At 41.6% G+C, this 22,616-nt stretch overlaps 1 protein-coding gene across 21 annotated transcripts in view; it reads left to right on the plus strand.

Moving 5' to 3' along the window:
- The window catches only part of AFDN (afadin, adherens junction formation factor), a 386,193-nt gene that overhangs the window by 353,332 nt on the left and 10,245 nt on the right, over positions 1-22,616 (plus strand). For 10 of the 21 annotated variants that reach the window (XM_073627519.1, XM_073627513.1, XM_073627512.1 and 7 more), the window contains 2 exons: positions 15,352-15,486; positions 20,844-21,354. In XM_073627519.1, coding sequence (XP_073483620.1) covers positions 15,352-15,486; positions 20,844-21,354 — 646 coding nt within the window. The remainder of the gene's footprint in view (positions 1-15,351; positions 15,487-20,843; positions 21,355-22,616) is intronic. The other 11 variants (XM_073627521.1, XM_073627522.1, XM_073627524.1 and 8 more) reach the window with 3 other exon arrangements.

The raw sequence follows: 22,616 nt of genomic DNA on the forward strand, positions 1-22,616 counted from the left end.
GCTCAGCTGTCAAAAGAAAGCATCTGGGCAGTCTGCCAAGTCTTTAACTTGAAACATTGTAACTAAGCTTCCTTCTTAAATCAAAGGGATAGAACTTCTGTGTACATAAATAATCCTTCTGCCAAGTTGTCAACAACGTGTAAATGCAGGAAGTTTAACCACTTAAAATCTAAATCTTTTTCTGACACTTCTTAAGTTAAAATCAATATTTTTTGCTAGAAAATTACTTGGAACTCCCAAACATTATATATATTTTAGCAGAGACCCTAGGGAATAAAATGGCAATTTCTGCAATATTTTATGTCACACTGTATTTGCCCAGCGGTCTTTCAAATGCAATTTTTTGGGAAAAAATACACTTCAATGAATAAAAAAAAACGAAACCGTAAAGTTAGCCCAATTTTTTTTGTTTTAGTGTGAAAGATGATGTTACACCGCGAGAATTGTGATCTATCTTCTAAGCAAAAAAATTGTGATTCTCATTTTAGCCACAATTGTGCAGCTCTAGGCTTAAGTACCATCAAGGGTCGAACCCCAGCCTTTTTTTTTTTTTTTTTTTTTTCACAATTTTTGTTCTTTTTTCGTTTGTTTAGCAAAAAATAAAAAAAACATTGGTGATTACATACCACCAAAAGAAAGCTCTATTTGTGTGAAAAAAATGACAAACATTTCATATGGGTACAGTGTTGCATGACCACGCAGTTGTCAGTGCAACAATGCTGAAAGCTGAAAATCGGCCTGGGCAGGAAGGGGGTAAAAGTGCTCAGGCAAGTGGTTAATGGGCAGTTTCTGAAGAGCTGAGAGAACCAGATTCAGAGACCAACAAAACATTTTGGCCGATTTAAACAGATATCTAGACTAGTGTGGAATTTTGTTAAAATTGTTATGTGTCCATGCTGTCTGTAGATGGTAGAGACCAGGGGAAGTGAATTCAGGTGGAGAGAAGGACTGAGCTGTAGACTGACAAAAATTAGAAAGTTGCACATCATTATCAGTAATGATTAGCCTGAACAACCACCTAGTCATGAGAATAGACGACTAGGTGGTGGTCTTGTAAATCTGAGAGATAGCTAAAGCTGCAACGCCAAGGAATCACTAATGCCCCTTACACACGGTCGGACTTTGTTCGGACATTCCGACAACAAAATCCTAGGATTTTTTCCAACGGATGTTGGCTCAAACTTGTCTTGCATACACACGGTCACACAAAGTTGTCGGAAAATCCGATCGTTCTAAACGCGGTGACGTAAAACACGTACGTCAGGACTATAAACGGGGCAGTGGCCAATAGCTTTCATCTCTTTATGTATTCTGAGCATGCGTGGCACTTTGTCCGTCAGATTTGTGTACACACGAACGGAATTTCCGACAACGGATTTTTTTGTTGGTAAATTTTATATCCTGCTCTCAAACTTTGTGTGTCGGAAAATCCGATGGAAAATGTGTGATGGAGCCCACACACGGTCGGAATTTCCGACAACAAGGTCCTATCACACATTTTCCATCGGAAAATCCGACCGTGTTTACGGGGCATTACTCAAATAACTAGTGGAGTGCACTTTGGTCGGGAGACGGGGAAACTTTGCCCCTGAAGCTATAAAGTTAAAGAGCTGTTGATAGTAGAACCAGAAAGCGGCTTCCCTCTATGGGGACTTTCAGGAAGGAAAAACTAGGAGTCTGACTGATGAAGGGAACTGTAGCTGAGACATCAACTCAAAAAGCATGTACCTCATTCATGCAAAAAGGGAAACCCCCTTAGAATGTATGAGAGCAGGATATAGAGATGGTAGAACAATTTCCAGGATAAGGTGAAAGGAAATCAAAAAACCTTGGGAAGAAAAGTCCTGAGCCTCAAAACACACCTGTCCTTGTACAGATCCAGAGTTCTTTACAGGAGAGGCTGCCAACTTGCTTCGCAGAAGTAATGGTGATGAGAAAGGCAACATTGCGAGTAAGGATAGACAGAAAAGCATTCCTATTAGGTACAAGGGGTGGTCTTTGAAGAGCCGACAGAACCAGGTTATCTCACCGAGTCAGTGGGAAATGTACAATACAAACAATTTGACCAAAACTTTGCAGGAAGGAGGACTTCACTAGGTAGTAAGAGCCAAGTGAGTCTCTAAAAAAAAAAAAAAAACAGCTAAGGTTTTCTTAGTTTCTGTTATAAAATTTTGCAAACAGGTAATTTTTCTCCTCGCCTGATGTGTGCTGATGAGGCTGCCTGGATGAGGCTGCCCTGATGGGCACTAATAGGCAGCACTGATCGGTGGCACTGACTGGCATGATTGTTCGTCAGGACATTGATGATCAGTGCAGATGTCCCCAGCCAGTTACCTGCTCTCTACTCACAGCATGAGGAAAGAAATGCCAACCAGCAAGTGTGTTTACATCATGAACAGCTGTCCTTGGACACAGCTGATCACGTGGTAAAGAGCTGCTATGATTGGATCTTTACCCCAATTTGTGATAAGCTGTGTTTTTTTTCTTTTCTTTTTATGAAGGTGATCTCTGCTTTCCACTTTAATCATTACATTTTTCTTCCTTGCTTATGTCCTTCTCTGAAGCATCCTAAAGAAATTTCCATAATAAATGTACTGCATTAATGTAGTGAGTTCTGTGAGAGTTTAACTTTGTTAATGCTTCACTTCAGAAATTCGATTCCCATTTGGGATTCCTGAGGGCTGTTAGTGCTTCTTGGGCTTTTCAGCATCAGACATCAGTATCTAGGATTTACAAGGCTGCCATCTAGGCTTTTTTCACGTTTCTTAAATTCTATCAGGTAAATGTTCAAGCCTTTTCTGATGCTCGTTTTGGGCATAAGGCGCTACAAGCTGTGTTCGAAATCTGTCAAACTCTTCTTGACCTGTTTGTAATGTGCCTGTTGGCATTGTTTGGTATGTTGTCCACCCCTCAGTTGAACTGCTTTTTGAAGGACTACAGTACAGAACACAGGCTCCTCCCCCTGTATACTTGCTTACTACAAAACTGAGGCTAGCTGTGGATGGGAAGGCTTATTTATGGAGGATGTCACTGCAGTCTTTTTGCCACTGTCCACTCACCTGAAGGTAGCTGCATATAACTTTAGCAGACCATACATTATAAATGGTTTGATTGTGTTGATGGGTAAATCCCTCCCGACTGCTATTGTGTTCTGCAGGCAGGGAGCCCTCTGCAGGACACAATGCTTAGTGTTGCCAGCTATAGCCGGTGGCACCAATCATTCTGGAAAAACCTTTTACTTGTATACAACCAGCGCGCACATATATTTGATGTAAAGAACATTTGAAATGCTGGTCGTCTGCTGGTTTTGCAGCAATCCTGTTGGACAGAAGCCTGCTCATGTGTGCCAGCCCTATCACATTTGTGTGTCAAGGTGATGAGGTTGTAAGCTATTCTGGGGACAAGGACCAATGTAACTAGTATGTAGATGGAGTGCCTCCTCTTCACACAGCTCCTCTTCACATGGCCATCATATGCAGCCAGGCCCCACCTACGTTCAGGGCAAGATACATTGCTTTCCACCCAAACCTTCACGTGCACGAATGCAGGTCCTAAACCACACCACACCCCCTTGCTACAGTTCACATTAAACTTTTAACACCCCAATGTCCTGTCCAGACCGAAGCTCCAGAAGTCCATCTGAACACCCAGAGCCTGTGAAACATGGGGCCCAGGTTACCTGATGCGTGGTACATGAGTTTTTTTTTCTCTCCACCAGGCAGGGGAACTCTCTTCTTTCATCACCACCCACTCCTGGGCTGACCAGGCTTACGCCAATAAATACACATGACTCTAATACCCAGGCATTGGCTGAGCACTGTACATCAGTACATCATTCTACCTTGTTTCTAGTAGAAAATCACACATACAGGCTTCTGGTTGTAGAAGTGCTTGGCAAGAAAAGTAATAAACATCCCGTTTCAATAGCATCAATAGTTTCCCAAGTAATGGCAATAAGTACTAATTCATTTCCACCTTGCAGCTATTTTAAAGTCGTCCTTTATAGTTCCCATTCTTAGCCCTAAGCCCTGCAGTCCTTCCTCAGCCCAGCCCCCAAAGGGGAGAGCACACAAAACTGTTCTTTAAATGTTTAAAGAACAAAATGTTTTAAATAAATGTTCTTTATAGTGGTCATGCCAAGCTTCAAAATCCAGAGCACCTAAACTGGCATTTCCCTAGCCTTATATGCAAGAATGACCTAATTGCTCCCCCAATGATGACCTAATTGCTCCCCCACAGCGAGGAAAAGCAGTAAAAGGGAAAGTAGCCCTGCCTACAAGTATATAAATTACAAGTGCTGCTAAATGTATTGCCGATAAATAATAATACATTAAGTTGGCTTATATTGTAAGTTTTGGAACAAAAGTTATGAAGCAAATGTTTCTGAAGTGTTATCAGAACCCCAGATGTTTGAGGAAAAAAAGGTTTGTTCATGGTGGAAAGTTTTCCTAACCATGAAAACTTCCAGTCGGTAATATCATCGATGCAGTATGCATTCAGTTCCCCTGGTTGTTCTCCTGTTCCTTATCCAAACCACCAACCCTATGGAGGAGAATTACTAAAACTACAGCACTCAGAAGCTGATTGGCTACAATGCACAGCTTCTAACTTCAGCTTGTTCAATTAAAGTGGAGGGCCACCCTGAAAAAAAAAATCACCAAAAAACCTAAAAAAAATTAAAAAAAAAAAACATTTGAAAAAAAAAAAAATTTAAACTTACCTAAACCCTTGTTGCTAGGCAGTCTTCCTAATCTGCCTCTTCCTATTCCGCGGCGTGTTCTTCTCCTCGGTGAGCAACCCCGTTGTCTTCTGGGAACTGTGTGTGCTCCCAGAACACCACGGGGCCATTCACAGAGCGGAGCGCCGTCGGAAACTGGCAGTGAAGCCGCAAGGCTCCACTGCCTGTTTCCCTTACCTAGGATGGTGGTGCCGGGACCCGAGAGCCGAGGGACAGGTCGGCCTCGGGCGGCCGACATCGCGGGCACCCAGGACAGGTAAGTACTTATTTAAAGTCAGCAGCTACAGTGTTTGTAGCTGCTGACTTTTACATTTTTTTTTCCAGGCCGGAATCCCGCTTTACGCTTTGACAAAAAAACCTGAAAGTTGATTGGTGCAGCTCTGCATAGACATCAGATTGCGCACTCTCCAGTTTTAGGAAATGAACCCCAGTATGTCTACAATATGTAGAAGTGTGGAAAACACTGTAATCAATAAATTAGGACCAGAGTAATAGACGTAAACGACTAATGGTGTGCTGCTTAGAATCTGAGAACTATCTTAAATTTAGCTACTTGGCTTTTTTTTTTGTTTTAGTGACCTTGTTCTGCTGTCTGTTTTGTAAGTTTACTAACTCTTGAAAGTGTGTTGGAATATTTGTAAACAAGCAAATACTAGATATTTAAAGTGTTTGTAATCCTAGGCTGCATTCACATCTGAGCGTTTCAAAGTCGCACGTTTTTGCCGCAATTTTGTACAGGTCACCAATGTAAAAAGCAGAAAAATGCCTGTAATCTGCCCCAAAGAAGCTCATGTTCTTTTTTGAGCTTCGGGCATTTTTCAGGCATTTTGCTTCAGGTGACAAAACACTCAGATGTGAACAGGTGCCATTGAAATGAATGGGATTTTGCTTGTTGGGTGTTTTTCAGGCGTTTTATGAGCTGAAAATGCTCAGGTGTAAATGCAGCCTTATAGCGGGTTAAACAGCACAGTGCTTGTGCTGTCTAAGCTGCCCCTCTCTAAGCTGTAAGGCTGTATTTACACTACAGTCCATTTAACATGGTTTCCTATGGTACACATTCTGTAGTGCAAAGGTGCAAAAAGCACTAAAAATGCATAGGTGTGAATTTAGCCTAAAAAAACCTGGCTGATCCTGCCAGTTCCTTAGTCCCCCTCTGTGTACTGACCACGATAATCTTGGCTGCTGAGCCCGGATTACCATGGTCAGTTTGTGACTCCGTCATCCTCCGCTCTCTTCTGTCCCCCTCACCTTTCCATCCCTGCCTTTCAGCTCCGTGTGTCTGTGTCTTTGCCCCTGCCTCCTGTCCCTATTAGTAGTTAAGTTTAATAATTGTCACTGGCAGCCCCTCTATTTTATCCAAGCATGATGCACTCTGTAAGTTTGTATAAAAAAAAAAAAACCTCTAAATACCTATTTTAAGCTATATTCAATCCGGTCGCGTGACTCCCGTCCCCTCTGCTACTCCGATCCAGGGCTACAGCAGGAGGGGCTGAGCGGCCATGTAACCTCCCTGGCTGACGTCAGAGGGAGATCTCGGCCCCTCCCACTGTAGCCCTGGATCGGAGTAGCAGAACGGCCAGGAGTCACATGACCGACATTAATATAGCTAAAAAAAAGGTATTTAGAGGCTTTGTTTTATAAAAAAAAAAAACACTTAGAGAGTGCATTATGCCTGGATAAAATGGAGGAGCTGCCAGTGAATCTTTTGAAAGGTAACAACCACTTTAAGTAGAATTGCACTATACTTGCATTGTTTAATGTGATAACATAACCCCAGTGCAATTTCACACATATGCCATCCTATGTTTATGGTCCTAATAGTCATATACATGTGGAAGTGTTGGAGGATAGTAGATAATATAGCTGAAAAGTGATTTCCACTTATTTTTAAGCAGAAGGTGTGGCCACACACAGGTTGTACTGTTAATGCTGTCATATGGATATAACTGTCAAAACTAGGGTTGCACCGATAGTGGTATTGGTGCCGATACTATGCATTTGCATGAGTATTGTTACAATGCACCAATACAAAAAACCAATACATTCAGGCTCAGTTCTTTCAGCTGACAGCTGAAATGTAAACAAAAGAATACTGGTGATTATCGGTTAATGAGCGGGGCTACTGTGTTCTTAACAACTGATTCATTCGGTTGTTGAGATTGATTAAACAACTCATTCAGCTGGCAACGGGGTTGTTCCCTGCTGACAGCTGAAGTGTAAACAAAACCAGGGGCAGCTGCCGCTGTAGGCGTCACTGTGTCTGGAGGAGCTGAATCTTCACCTGTGGAGTCTGCTGTGCATGGAAGAAGGAACAGCCTGCATGTACCACTGCAGGGGAGCGTGGATTTGCAGGACGCCTTTCAGAAGAACTGCAATGCTTCATCAGCCTTGCTCAGCCCACCTGGTGAAGATTCAGCTCCTCCACATTTGACCTGTGCTGGGACCTGGGAGGTAGGTATGTGGCTGGCCATGGCTTCTCTCTCAGTGCTCAGAGCTCTTCTCCTCCCTTAATTGTCTATGCTGTGTGTGCAGACAGGCAATACACTTTTTCTGGAGCCTGGTGTCGTACACAAGAGCCTGTCATCACCCTTTGTGCTGCCTTTTGAGAGAAGAGGACGCTGCTGACTGGCTAATGAGGAATTTAGGGTCTAACCGTGTGAGAGCTGGCTGAGGCTATAATTTGGAGTCTAGTGTCCAACATTGTGCTGCCTTTGGAGGGGAGGGGAAGGGAGGGGAGGAGGGGGAGCGGGAGACTCATTGGCTAATTAGGATCCCAGTGTTGAACCCTGTACTGCCCATGCGCTATACAGCCAATATGTTAGGCTAGACTGAGCCCCATGGTTTAATCTTGTGCTGCTCTGTGAGAGTGGACTAGGGCACAGCTGTACTATAATCGGGACCCCATTATTAACCCCATGCTGCTCATATATACAGTTGTGCTCATACGTTTACATACCCTGGCAAAATTTGATTTCTTAGCCATTTTTCAGAGAATATGAATGATAACACAACTTTTATTTCACTCATGGTTAGTGTTTGGCTGAAGCCATTTATTATCAATCAAATGTGTTTACTCTTTTTAAATCATAATGGCAACAGATACTAGCCAAATGACCCTGATCAAAAGTTTTCATACCCCAGTTCTTAATACCGTGTATTGCCCCTTTAACATCAATGACAGCTTGAAGTCTTTTGTGGTATTTGTGGATGAGGCTCTTTATCTTCTCAGATGGTAAAGCTGCCCATTCCTCTTGGCAAAAAGCCTCCAGTTTCTGATCATTCTTGGGCTGTCTTGCATGAACTGCACGTTTGAGATCTCCCCAGAGTGGCTCAGTGATATTGAGGTCAGGAGACTGGGATGGCCACTCCAGAACCTTCACTTTATTCTGCTGTAGCCAATGACAGGTCGACTTGGCCTTGTGTTCTGGATCATTGTCATGTTGGAATGTCCAAGTACGTCCTATGCGCAGCTTCCTGGCTGATGAATGCAAATGTTCCTCCAGTATTTTTTGATAACATACTGCATTCATCTTGCCATCGATTTTGACCAAATTTCCTGTGCCTTTTGTAGCGCACACATCCCCAAAACATCAGGATCATCAACATTTGCGTAGTAATGGCTTACTTCTGGCGACTCAACCATGCAGCCCATCTTTTTTCAAGTGCCCCCTTATTGTGCATCTTGAAACAGCCACACCACGTTTTCAGAGAGTCCTGTGTTTCACCTGAAGTTATTTGTGAGTTTTTCTTTGCATCCCGAACAATTTTCCTGGCAGTTCTGGCTTGTAGTTGGTCTACATGACCGTGGTTTGGTTTCAACAGAACCCCTAATTTTCCACTTATTCATTAGAGTTTGAACACTGCCGATTGGCATTCTCAATTTCTTGGATATCTCTTTATATCCCTTTCCTGTTTTATACAGTTCAACTACCTTTTCCCGCAGATTGACAATTCTTTTGTTTTCCCCATGACTCAGAATTCAGAAATGTCAGTGCAGCACTGGATGAAAGATGCAAGGGTCTGTCAGGAGTCCAGAAACTCATTGACCTTTTATAAACACACACTAATTACAAGCAAACAGTTCACGGGTGAGGATGATTACCTTTTAATAGCATTCAAACCCCTTTGTGTCAAATTGTGTGCATGTTATCAGGCCAAAATCACCTGGGTATGTAAAATTTTTTATCAGGGTCATTTGGGTAGTTGCTGTTGCCATTATGATTTAAAAAGAGTAAACACAGTTGGTTGATGAGAAATGGCTTCAGCCAAACACTAACCATGAGTGAAAGAAAAGTTTTTGTCTTACCATTCATATTCTCTGAAAAATGGGCAAAAAATCATAAATTCTGCCAGGATATGTAAACTTATGAGCACAACTGTGTGTTTGTGTGTGTATGTGTGTGTGTATATATATATATATATATATATATATATATATATATATATATATATATATATATATAGTGGGGCAAAAAAGTATTTAGTCAGCCACCAATTGTGCAAGTTCTCCCACTTAAAAAGATGAGAGAGGCCTGTAATTGTCATAATAAGTATACCTCAACTATGAGAAACAAAATGTGGAAACAAATCCAGACAATCACATTGTCTGATTTTTGAAAGAATTTATTTGAAAATTATGGCGGAAAATAAGTATTTGGTCAACATCAAAAGTTCATCTCAATACTTTGTTATATATCCTTTGTTGGCAATGACAGAGGTCAAACGTTTTCTGTAAGTCTTAACAAGGTTGTCACACACTGTTGCTGGTATGTTGGCCCATTCCTCCATGCAGATCTCCTCTAGAGCAGTGATGTTTTGGGGCTGTCGCTGGGCAACACGGACTTTCAACTCCCTCCAAAGGTTTTCTATGGGGTTGAGATCTGGAGACTGGCTAGGCCACTCCAGGACCTTGAAATGCTTCTTACGAAGCCACTCCTTCGTTGCCCGGGTGGTGTGTTTGGGATCATTGTCATGCTGAAAAACCTAGCCACGTTTCATCTTCAATGCCCTTGCTGATGGGAGGAGGTTTGCACTCAAAATCTCACGATACATGGCCCCATTCATTCTTTCATGTACACGGATCAGTCGTCCTGTTCCCTTTGCAGAGAAACAGCCCCAAAGCATGATGTTGCCACCCCCATGCTTCACAGTAGGTATGGTGTTCTTTGGTTGCAACTCAGCATTCTCTCTTCCAAACACGACGAGTTGTGTTTCTACCAAACAGTTCTACTTTGGTTTCATCTGACCATATGACGTTCTCACAATCCTCTTCTGGATCATCCAAATGCTCTCTAGCTAACCTCAGACGGGCCCGGACATGTACTGGCTTAAGCAGGGGGACATGTCTGGCACTGCAGGATCTGAGTCCTTGGTGGCGTAGTGTGTTACTGATGGTAGACTTTGTTACGTTGGTCCCAGCTCTCTGCAGGTCATTCAATAGGTCCCGCCCCATGTGGTCCTGGGATTTTTGCTCACCGTTCTTGTGATCATTTTGACCCCACGGGGTGAGATCTTGCATGGAGCCCCAGATTGAGGGAGATTATCAGTGGTCTTGTATGTTTTCCATTTTCTAATTATTGCTCCCACAGTTGATTTCTTCACACCAAGCTGCTTGCCTATTGCAGATTCAGTCTTCCCAGCCTGGTGCAGGTCTACAATTTTGTTTCTGGTGTCCTTCGACAGCTCTTTGGTCTTCACCATAGTGGAGTTTGGGGTGTGACTGTTTGAGGTTGTGGACAGGTGTCTTTTATACTGATAACAAGTTCAAACAGGTGCCATTAATACAGGTAATGAGTGGAGGACAGAGGAGCCTCTTAAAGAAGAACATACAGGTCTGTGAGAGCCATAAATCTTGCTTGTTTGTAGGTGACCAAATACTTATTTTCCACCATAATTTGCAAATAAATTCTTTCAAAAATCAGACAATGTGATTGTCTGGATTTGTTTCCACATTTTGTCTCTCATAGTTGAGGTATACCTATGATGACAATTACAGGCCTCACTCATCTTTTTAAGTGGGAGAACGTGCACAATTGGTGGCTGACTAAATACTTTTTTGCCCCACTGTATGTGTATATATGTGTATATATATGTGTGTGTGTGTGTGTGTATATATATATATATATATATATATATATATATATATATATATATATATATGTATGTATATGTATGTATGTATGACACACACTGCTCAGAAAATTAAAGGAATGCTTTTTAACCACTTCCCACCCGCCATATAACAAAATGATGGCCGCAAAGTGGTTAAGTTATCCTGACTGGACGTCATATGACGTCCAGCAGGATAAGCCGCTAACTGCTACAGCGCTGAAAATTGGACTGGGCAAGAAGGGGGTGAAAGTGCCCTGTATTGAAGTGGTTATTAAGTATAGCATCAAGTCAATTTGAACTCCTGGGATGTTGATCTGGTCAGTTAAGTAGCAGAGGGGGTTGTTAATCAGTTTCAGCTGCTTTGGTGTTAATGAAATTAACAGGTGCACTAGATGGGCAACAATAATGGACCTCTAAAACAGGAATGGTTTTACAGGTGGAGGCCACTGACGTTTGATTTTCCCTACTCATCTTTTTTTACAGTTTTTTACTAGTTTTGCATTTGGCTAGGGTCAGTATCACTAGTGATAGCATGAGGCGATACCAGGACCCTATAGAGGTTGCACAGGCAGTCCAACTCCTCCAGGAAGGGACATCAATACGTGCCAGAAGGTTTGCTGTGTCTCCCAGCACAGTCTCAAGAGCATGGAGGAGATTCTAGGAGACGGGCAGTTACTCTAGGAGAGCTGGACAGGGCCATAGAGGACCTTAATCCATCAGCAGGACCGGTATCTGCTCCTTTGTGCAAGGAGGAACAGGATGAGCACTGGCAGAGCCCTACAAAATGACCTCCAGCAGGCCACTGGTGTGAATGTCTCTGTCCAAACAATCAAACAGACTTCATGACGGCGGCCTGAGGGCCCGACGTCCTCTAGTGGGCCCAGTGCTCAGTGCCTGGCACTGTGGAGCTTGTTTGGCATTTGCCATTGAACACCAGAATTGCCAGATCCGCCACTGGTGCTCCGTGCTTTTCACAGATGAGAGCAGGTTCACCCTGAGCACATGTGGGGAAAACAATGGAGAACATTATGCTGCCTGCAACATCGTTCAGCATTACTGATTTGGTGGTGGATCAGACCTTACGTGGTGCAGTTGGTCCTGGGTTCCTTCTAGTGCATGACAATGCCTGGCTTCCTGTGGTGAGAGTATGCAGCCAGTTCCTGGAGGATGATGGAAATTAGTACCATTGAATGGACCCCATACTCGCCTGACCTAATCCAATAGAACACATCTGGGACATTGTGTTTCGGTCCATCCGCCACCGCCAGGTTGCATTTCAGTCTGTTCAGGATCTCAGTGATGTCCTGGTCCAGATCTGGGAGAAAATACCCCAGGACACCATCCATCGTCTCATTAGGAACATGACCCGACGTTGTCAGGTATGCATACAAGCGTGTGGGGCCATAAAACTTTCGTTGCTGCAATGAAATTTCACCAAAATGGACTAGCCTTTATTTTTCACCATGGCACCTCATGGCAAATAGCTCTCTGAGGATCTGAAAAAAAGAATTGTTGCTCTACATGAAGATGGCTTAGACTATAAGAAGATTGCCAAGACCTGAAACTGAGCTGCAGCGCGGTGGCTAAGCTCATACAGCAGTTTAACAGGACAGGTTCCACTCAGAACAGGCCTCGCCATAATTGACCAAAGAGGTTGAGTGCACATGCTCAGCATCATATCTAGAGGTTATCTTTGGGAAATAGAAGTACGAGTGCTGCTGGCATTGCCAGGTTGAAGGGGGTCAGCCTGTCAGTGCTCAGACCACACTGCATCAGATTGGTCTGCATGGCTGTCGTCCCAGAAGGAAGCCTGTGTGTGTGTGTGTGTGTGTGTGTGTGTGGGGAGCTGTAGTGACCCCTTTGATGGACAACATTGGCTGTGTGAGCTGAGGAATGGGAGTCTGCCATGCTGGGATTTGTAGTGCTATAGAGAATCTCTCTCTTGCCACTCTTTCTTTATCTGTCGCCTCCCTCCCCCACCCTTACTGTCTCTCTGTCTTGTGCACTCTAACCCCTTTGTGATGTGAATTATTCCTGCGCTACCGTGATGGAAAGAGTAAGAAACAGTATACGTCTGGACAGCTGCACGCACCGACAATGGGTCAGACAAAACCCAAAAGTTGAAATAGACAAGAGGGGGAGGAGGTGCTGCACTATCCAAAACCAAAAACCTACTAAATATGATGTATGTGGAAACCTACTGAGGAGTGTGGTGCAAGCCACTAGGGGGATTATCAATTAAGCTTCATGCTGATATCCCTTTATAAATAAAACACATAAATAAGTGCAATATCTGATAAAAATATGCAATGAATCAAATATTAGAAATTGATTAAATCATGTACAGGTGAAGATACATAAATACGTGTGCCGATACCAACTCAATAAAAATATGCAATTAATCAAATACTAGAAATTGATGATTAAATCATGTACAGGTGAAAATAAATAAATACATGTGCCGATAAAGCAACAATAAATAAAGGAGTGCAACTTTAAGCTAATAGAAAACTTCCTATGTGAGTGTGCAAAAAACCGCATAGGCAGTGCAAGTGCTAAGTGACCTAAACATATCCAATTTATCAAGCAGTATCCCTGCAGTAGAAAGTCCTATAGGAGCTGCTGACAAAAAACACAGTCCAAGTACCATGCAGCTATGTGCATAAGTGGAAAAAACATAAAGTACAATGTGATGATGTCCTCTATTGTGCAATACAAAAAAATCTTATGTGCTCAGGTAGAAGGGGTGAAGTGTCTGGAATAAAATTCAATCTGTGTCCTCTTCGTGCATGAATCACACTCATATAAGTAGTGGCCCCTTACCTAGCGGTACTAGGTAAACCGCAAAGAAGTAACTGCAGGTGGCTGTGATCTTTACTTCAGGGTCCTGGACCAGTGCAGGTTCTGTTTCTGCCTCCACGCCCAGCGGTGCTGGGTAAACCGCACAGCAACTAAGTGCAGGTGGCTGTGGTCTTTTATTAGGATCCTGGACCAGCGCGGGTCCCATCTCTGCCTCCACGCCTTAAATGTGGGTGAACCGATAATAAAGGACAAAGGGGGTACCGGATAGTGTAGTATGTTTAAAACAAGGTGGAGCTTTATTCATAACCATTAAAATGTACTCACATTACAGTGTAACACACCGATTCCTGTCTCCTACAAGCAGCGAGCTCGTTCAGCCTCAGTCAATATGAAGTGCCCATTCTGTCCCTTGACAGGGACTTCTTCCTCTTGGTCCATAGTGATCGTATACTGGTCCTCTGTTATCTCTATACTCATATGACCTCCTCTGTTCCCTATATTCCTGTGCAGGTCCTCTATGGTCTCTCTGGTCATTCGGGGGTTTGTACCAGTTGTTCCCATTTTGAGGCTTCCTATTATTCCTCCAGTAGAACGGTTTCCTACCTCCATTTTGCGGTGTCCTCTCATTCTGCTGGGGTCTTCTGTCCACTCGCTGGGGGGTGTATGGATACTGGTTCCCATATCTCCCATCTTGATATTGTTGTCTTGGTGTCGTTCCTCCATTTCCATCTCTTGGATCATGGTATCCCCTCCTCTGGGGGCTCTGTGCAGGTGGTTCATTCATCTGCTGCGAGTAAACTCTCACTATTTTTTCTGGTGTTGAATAGGTTGAGCCCACATCTGTTTTTCCCAATTGGTTTTGCCATAAAGATTATATATATATATATATATATATATATATATATATATATATATATATATATATAATGTGTGTGTGGGGTGGGGGGGGGGGGCTGTAGTGATCCCTTTGGTGGATGACATTGGCTGTGTGAGCTGAGGAATGGGAGTCTGCCATGCTGGGATTTGTAGTGCTATAGAGAATCTCTCTCTTGCCACTCTTTCTTTATCTGTCGTCCCCCCCCACACACACACACTCTCTCTCAGTCTTGTGGCACTCTAACCCCTTTCTATCTCCCTACACCCACACCCCACTCTCATCCGGACTTCTGCACTCAATACACTGTATTTTATGTTACTTACTCCTGTGCTCGAACACGTTGTATGGACTGCAGGAGGGGGTGGATGTGAGATGAAGGAGATGGGACTGGAGGAGGAGGATGACAGCATGGTCCTCCAGTGCTGAGTGTTGGGAGTGCTGTGTTTCTTCATCACTTCATCTCATCCAGATGGTAATATTAGACAGCACACTGATAGATGATGGAGACCCTCTCCCTAAATGCCGGAAATAGGTATCGGTAATTGTAATCAGCAAGTACTGTAAAAAAAAAAAAAGAAAAGTTTCGGTACTCATAAAAAAAGTGGTATCGGTGGATCCCTAGTTAAAGTACCTGGAGATAATGGTCCAGTCGTTTTTTTTTCCCTTAGATTGCGTTTGAGTTATACAAGATAAAAGTGCATTAATGAGAACTAATATTTTTTGTTTAGTTTTTTTATGTTTTATTTGTGAATTTGTATGTACAGTGTATAAATCTACACGTTTTTTGTTTGTTTTTGTTTTTTAAACACATACGTGTTTTTAGTTACAGGATGAGGAAAGAAGACGACATCAACAAATGGAAGAGATGCGCAAACGAGAAGCTGAAGATCGCATACGACAAGAAGAAGAACGCCGGCGTCAAGAGGAGGACCGAACAAAGCGAGACGCTGAAGAAAAGGTTTTGTACTCTATATATTACCATTCAGTGGTGCTACCCATTTGATAAAAATGTGCTTTGTGCAAAGTAAGTTGCTGGGGCTGTATTTGTTTAACTAATTTAAAGGCACATTAACCTATTAGACCACATGCACATATACAAGTGCATTTGAGTATTTCATCAGGAACTGTTATGCTCATATTTTTACTAATTACAAGCACATCCCCCCGGGTAGTGCGTGGCAGGTAAACTTGCGTAGAGTGATGTGCAAAGCACCAGATTGTCTCTTCTAAATAGACCAAGAACAATCCAAATAGAATAGTTTTCCAAGCTCATGTTTCAAAACACTTTTTTTTTTCTGTGCTAGTTTGTTCCAGTTATTTTTATTCTCAAATTTTCGGTTGCATCTCCAGGACAGTAAGTGAAAGAAAATCTCCCTAATGAAACACAGAAAAAATGAAAAACCCGACAGGGTTTTTCATCCTTTCTATATCCAAAAATGAAGAAAAAAAAAGACTATACGAATGCTTTAAAGCATAAGTTCACCTTTTAAAAAAAATAAATTCACATTTTTTTGCAGGTATAAGGAGCCTGGAAAGCATTGCACCCACGATCAGCAGATCGCTACTGCCATGAAGATCTTCTGGAGACTGTCAGTGTAAGCTGTCTGCCTGTACATCTTACAGGCAACAGTTTTACACTGACAGGAAGAATCAATGAACTATTACGGCACCATAGTAGTTCATTGAGAAGTACAAGTCGACACCCGCAGAACACTGTGAATGAATAAATAACCCAGGCGGGCGGAGCCCTGCATGGCAGCGTTTTCTTTAGATTGTAGCAGTGAGCAGGGAAAGAAGGTCCCCTGCTCGCTGCCAAAATGGGGGATTGGGGTGTAACTAGTTACCAAAGGTGAACTTCTCTTGTGAGGCCCCTTTAACATGGCATTCAGACAGTCTGTTTTTGATTCATGATCATTTGGATGCAAAACAGATTGCAGTGTATTCCTATGAGTGGCCAGATGTAAATTAATATGTGCCTGTTTACATTCAGGTCTGCACTAGCTCATCAGACTAATATACAAAGAGATATACCGCACTAGATCATAAACCTAAACCAACAGCAGCGACAAAACCATGAAATATAATCATAGTGGAAAATAAAAATAAATAAATATATATACATATATATATATATATATATATATATATATATATATATATACAAAAAGCTGCGCTAATTCAAAATGAAACCAAAAATATTAATCCAGTGATTAGAACAATACAGGTGAGTATTGAAACAGTGCCATAAATTAATGGTGAGTTAATAAGTGAATAATGTCTCTGATAGAGTAGGAGTGCAATACTGAATCCACAGGATTCTAAAAGGTGAAAAAAGTTCCAGCAGGATGGAATGATCCAAAGCTATTCAGCTGCCACCAAAGGAAAGGGGTTACCCATATACTGGTCACTCTGTGAGTAAGAACTCTTACTGAAACTCCTATTGTAGTGAGGTCTTAGGCCAGTGATGGTGAACCTTAGCACCCCAGATGTTTTGGAACTACATTTCCCATGATGCTCCACTACACTGCAAAGTTCCAGAGCATCATGGGAAATGTAGTTCCAAAACATCTGGGGTGCCAAGGTTTGCCATCACTGGCCTAGGCGCTTGCAGATATAGCCCTCTGCGGGATCACAGGGTAGGCCCTGTCTCTGGAGCTCACTGGCAGTCACGGGCCGGCATCTAAGATATCCAGGTGGTGTCCAAATTTCATCCGAAAAGGACGTGGATGCTTACTTGATACAATACTATAGCACAAGTTTTAAAAGTTGGGAATGATTTTATTTGAAACTGTGCATATAATGGGGAAAAATCCATAAGCAGAGGTGTGACAAAAAATGAATGTTAATCTAGAGATCTCGGCAGCTAGATATATTCAAACGTTGAGTTATTGTTAGTTGAGTTTTACTCTGTTTAGTCTCCCAAGCTTCCCTAATACTCAGTGAGGCGGTCCATCATATTAGCCAACAAGCATCTATAAGGGTGTCTCAGAAAAAGCCAAGCTCAACAGTAGCCTATATTTTTGATACTTTTATTTTTTTTTTTTTCATTCTTTCCATCTTAAGATGACCATAGATCTACAATCATCTGAGGCGCAATGGTCTGCCTCAATTGATATAAATTGAATAGATGGTTTACGGTTGTCCTGATATAACATTTTAGATCTAATAGAGTGCAGAATATATTTGTATAGTGTATAGGCAGCTTTGGGCTTATATACAAACAGTTGTTTTTTGTTTGTTTTTTGTGGAATAAAAATGAACAACTTTGCAAGCGCCTTCATTAGACTGATGCAAATATAAGAAAGAAAAAGCTTGGTAGATGTTTAGTATTATGTAAGAATTGGTTTGTGGTGAGTGGTGCAATTTATCCTTTTATTTTATTGGCCTACAGATTAGTCTATTGATATGCATCCATGCATGTTTTTGTGCATAGAAAACACACCTGGCTCGGTTTTATTTTGAATGAGCAATAGTCAGACTTCAGGAACATCCATGCATGGCAGGGGAGAGGAGGCCCTCTCTCCCTTTCCAAAGAGATTTTTTGGCAAGGTGAGGTAGTGTTCTGGTCAAAATCTGTAGGTTCATTCTTCCAGAAGTGCATTTGTGAGGTCAGGCACTGATGTTGAATGAGAAGGCCTGGCTTGCAGTCTCCACTCCACATTTATCCCAAAGGTGTTCTATCTGGTTGAGGTCCAGACTCTGTGCAGGCCAGTCAAGTTCCTCCACCCCAAACTCGCTCATCCATGTCTTTATGGACCTTGCTTTGTGCACTGGTCCAAATCATTTGGTGGAGGGGGGATTATGGAGTGGGGTTGGGCTTGGCCCCTTAGTTCCAGTGATGGGAACTCTTAAGGCATCAACATACCAAGACATTTTGGACAATTTCATGCTCCCAACTTTGTGGGAACAGTTTTGGGATCCTTCCTGTTCCAACTTGACTGTGCATCAGTGCACAAGCGTATGACATAAAAATGCAGGCGGGAACCTCTCGCCGATCCGCCCAATATGCAACCACGCGATCTGTGATCGGTTGCGTCCACCGGACACAGCCGATAACTGATCACTGTACCGGCCCGCTGCCAGTACCATGTGACTGCTGTAACCAATCACAGCATGTAAGATGGCAGTTGTATACAATGGATGGCTTCCTTTCAAGCCATCCATTGTATACAATTGTGTTGCTAGCTGTTATTGGTCAGTGTGATCAAATGGTACAGACTGGGCCAATCACATCCCATCTGTACAATGTGATTGGTCTGACCAATCACAGCTAATCACAACAAAATAACCTGAATTAATCTATTTCATTCAGTAAAATGCTTGTATATACCAATGTAATGCGTAAAAAAAAAAAAAAGAAAAATGATCACTTCCCCAGAGTAGTTCAATGTTACTATGGTAACATCATATTGTTCTGGTCAAAGGTAAAAAAAAAAAAAAATTAAAAAAATACATTTTTTTTTAAAAATCAAAACAATTCAGTGTCCCTGATCACTGTCCCACCCATTATATGATGATGCTGTACTGTACTGGTGACCGTATGTAAGAAAAAAAATTTTTTTTTTCTAAAATCCTCATGACAAAATAAGTGACAAATTCAAAAAACGCACCATGCCTCTTACTAAATACCTTGGAATGTCTACTTTCTGTAAAGGGGTCATTTGGGCTGTCCTGACATGTTTAGGCCTCAAGAAATAGGCCATCAGTACATCAGGATTGATCAATTTTCAGATATATACCATAGTTTGTGGAATTTCCTACAGACTAAATAATATACACTTATTTGGGTCATTTTCACCAAAGACATGTAGCAGAATACATTTTGTCCTCAATTCATGAAAGATTTTTTATTTGCAAAACTTTTATAATTGAAACAAAAGCGTTTTTTGTTTTTTTTTGGTTTTTTTTTTTTGGTTTTGTTTTTTTAAATTTTCAGTCCGTTTTTATTTATCTAGCAAAAATTAACCCAGTGGTGATTACATTCCACCAAAAGAAAGCTCTATTTGTGTGAACAAAATTATAAAAATTTAATTTGGGTACAGAGTCGCATGACTGCGCAATAGTCATTTAAAGTGCGACAGTGCTGAAAGCTGAAAATTGGCCTGGCTGGGAAGGGGGTAATAAAGTGGTTAAAGAAAAATTGCTCAAGGTGGTTTTTGAAACGGCCATTAGTGCTTGCGTTATAAAAACGATTTTGTAATCATGATATACAGTATGTTGTACCACAAAACTGGTGTGCTCATTATCCTCAGCCACAGAATATAGTTAGTTTAGGATAAGAACTGGAAGGACTCCTTTCAATGGCCTTTAAATGGTATTATTATTATAAAGGATTTATATAGCACCAATAGTTTACACAGATTTTTACAATATAGAGGGACACAGTACAGTTACAGTACAATAAAGTACAAGAGGCTTAAGAGGGCACTGCCTGTAAGAGCTTACAATCGAATAGGGTGGGGAAAGTGGTACAAAAGTTAATAACTGAGAGATGAGCTGATGGAAGATTTAAAAGTTCAGTGGTTAGGTGAAGCTGAGATAGGCTTCCCTAAAGGTTGCCAAAATGGTATGTTTGAAAGACTAAAAAGGAACAAATAAAGATGGCTATAATACAGCAGATTCTTTCATCCACACAAATGAAGTGGACGAAAGAAAACTTCCTGCCAGTACATTGCATTTTTACACTTGTACCCTTTGCTGTCAGAATACACTGATCAGCAGCTGCAGCTGCTGATCAACAAGTTTTACAGCATGTGTCTTTGTCTTCCTTCCTTAACAGCAGGGAGGACCACACTCTGAATGAAATTAGATGGGTCCCTGCTAAAATTTGACCAATGTGTAGCCTGTTTTAAGAGAAGTTGATTGTTTGGGTTTAAATACAGTTTAAGTGTTACCTTAATAAAAGCTGTTTAGGAACTCCATCCATTAAGCTGTTAAGTCACATTTACCGACAGTTAAGAGATGGCAGATAAGGATTTACTGTAGTACATACATAGCATCTGTTGCCCTCAGGTATGTAGTACAATATAAGCTAGAGCAATAGAGCCCAAGCAAGTGTACGTCATCTTTGGTCAAAACAAAAAAAAATAACTATTTAGATAATTGAAATGCACTATTTACATGTTTTAGCATTACTAAAGCACCAATGTATACTGTTTGTGTGCATGTGGCATGATATCAACAAATATTGTGTGTGTGTATATATATATTTTTTTTTCTTTCTTTCGTTAATAACCATTATTGTATGTAAGCTTTATTTTGTTTCCTTTTATTTTTGGCACAAGCTTAATTACATTATTTATTTTTGGCTAGCAGAGGAGGCAGGAAGAGGAGTACTACAACCGCTTGGAAGCAGAGAGGCGCAGGCAACATGAGGAGGCAGAGCGGAGATTACTAGAGCCTGAAGAGCCTGGTCTGTACAGACCTCCACTCCCAAGGGAATATGAGCTCCCACCCCCACCCCTCCCGTCTAACGCTCCGCCTCCCCCACCTCAGCGAAACACTTCTTACCTCAAAACACAAGCTCTGTCACCTGACACGGTTTACACTGCCAAGTTTGTTGCATACACTGATGATGAGGAAGACACAAACCTAGCAGGTCAGGATAAGTACTCCAGCACAAGAAAGTCTTATGGTGACCTTCCTCCAGCTTCACATAAACCACAGCTGCCTGCTGCACGCCAGCCTCGTCCTGTGTCCGATGGCATCTTTCTTTCAAACTCATTCCAGCCACCTACAGCCAATGCCAACAGTACTGGTAGCAAAACAGGCCTGGCCCCTCCCATAGCAAATAAGCCAGGTTTTCTTCACCAAAGCATCTCTAAAGGTACTGTTAAAAAAAAAAAAAAAAAAAAAAATGTGTGACTAGTCGGAATACAACTCCTAACTCTTACACCTTGGTGATTTTTAAATGGAAGTCTATCCTCTAATTTGTGATTTTTTTTTTCCCCCCTCTTTACCACTATTTGGTGAATGATTAAACACTTGAATTACCCTTTCCAATCAGTTTTTCCAATTCAGTTTTCCTCTCCTTATACCATTTAAATGTCTTTTTTTTCCTCTTGGGTCTTAACAAGAAAAAACTTAATCAAATCGAAGTACTGTTGGTTTTGGCTACCATGCTTTGCTGCTTCATATATTTCATTTAGGTTTGCTATACTATTTTGTACTGCATGTACTTGTGTTATTTATTATTTTCTAGTCAGAAGGTCAGTCCAAACAGAAAAGATGTTTTAGATTCAAAGGTTTAGTATGATGAGCCTCCATACATTTCAGGCACTAGTTTAGGGAGAGTGCTTTAACTTCACACCATGTTATTCTGAGGACTCTGAATAATTGCAAACCCTATATTCCAGCCAAAAGCACTGGCGCACCCTCCTAGGGAACCACACTCTAAACTATGAGCATTATACTTTAAGCCTAAAGTGGGCTCCTGATACTTTGAGATTGCTGTATATCAAAACACACATCTCACTTCTGCAATGCATCTGTTTAGCGTTTAGAATAGAGATTTAGTATCACATCATCTAATCAAAAGAAAGTCCATCCATACACCAGCTGTTATAATGCCTCGTGGTGGGGGCTGAACCAATAGTCCATCCATTGTTGTAAGCAAAAAGTGAAACCTATTAAAGTTGGGTACACGCTCAGTTTTTTTTTTCTACACAAACTATGTGTATGCAGGAATCCTCCCTGCTGGGCATTTTTTTCTGACAGTGGGATTTCTCTGCTGTCAGAATACACTGACCAGCGCTACTGCTGATTGAAGGTTTTCCAGCAGTCCCGTTCAACAGAAGCTGATCTGACAATTGGCTTCTATCAGTTTGGGAGGGTTACATACAGAACGAAATTTGTCCAATCTATGTATACCCAATTTAAGTAATGCATACATAATACATGCTTTCAGGTTTTAGCAATGCATTTATTTTGAAAGTTTTGTGTGTATGTGCCTAATATGCACAGACCAATAAAATTTAGGTTTTAGATGTAATGAATAAACATTTCCATGATTACATCCTCTAAACATTTAGGAGAATAAAAATGGAGGGAGAAAATGTTTCTTAGCAGGATACGATTTACTGTTATATC

Source organism: Aquarana catesbeiana, linkage group LG04 (genome assembly GCF_042186555.1).
Source record: "Aquarana catesbeiana isolate 2022-GZ linkage group LG04, ASM4218655v1, whole genome shotgun sequence".
Lineage (NCBI taxonomy): Eukaryota > Metazoa > Chordata > Amphibia > Anura > Ranidae > Aquarana > Aquarana catesbeiana.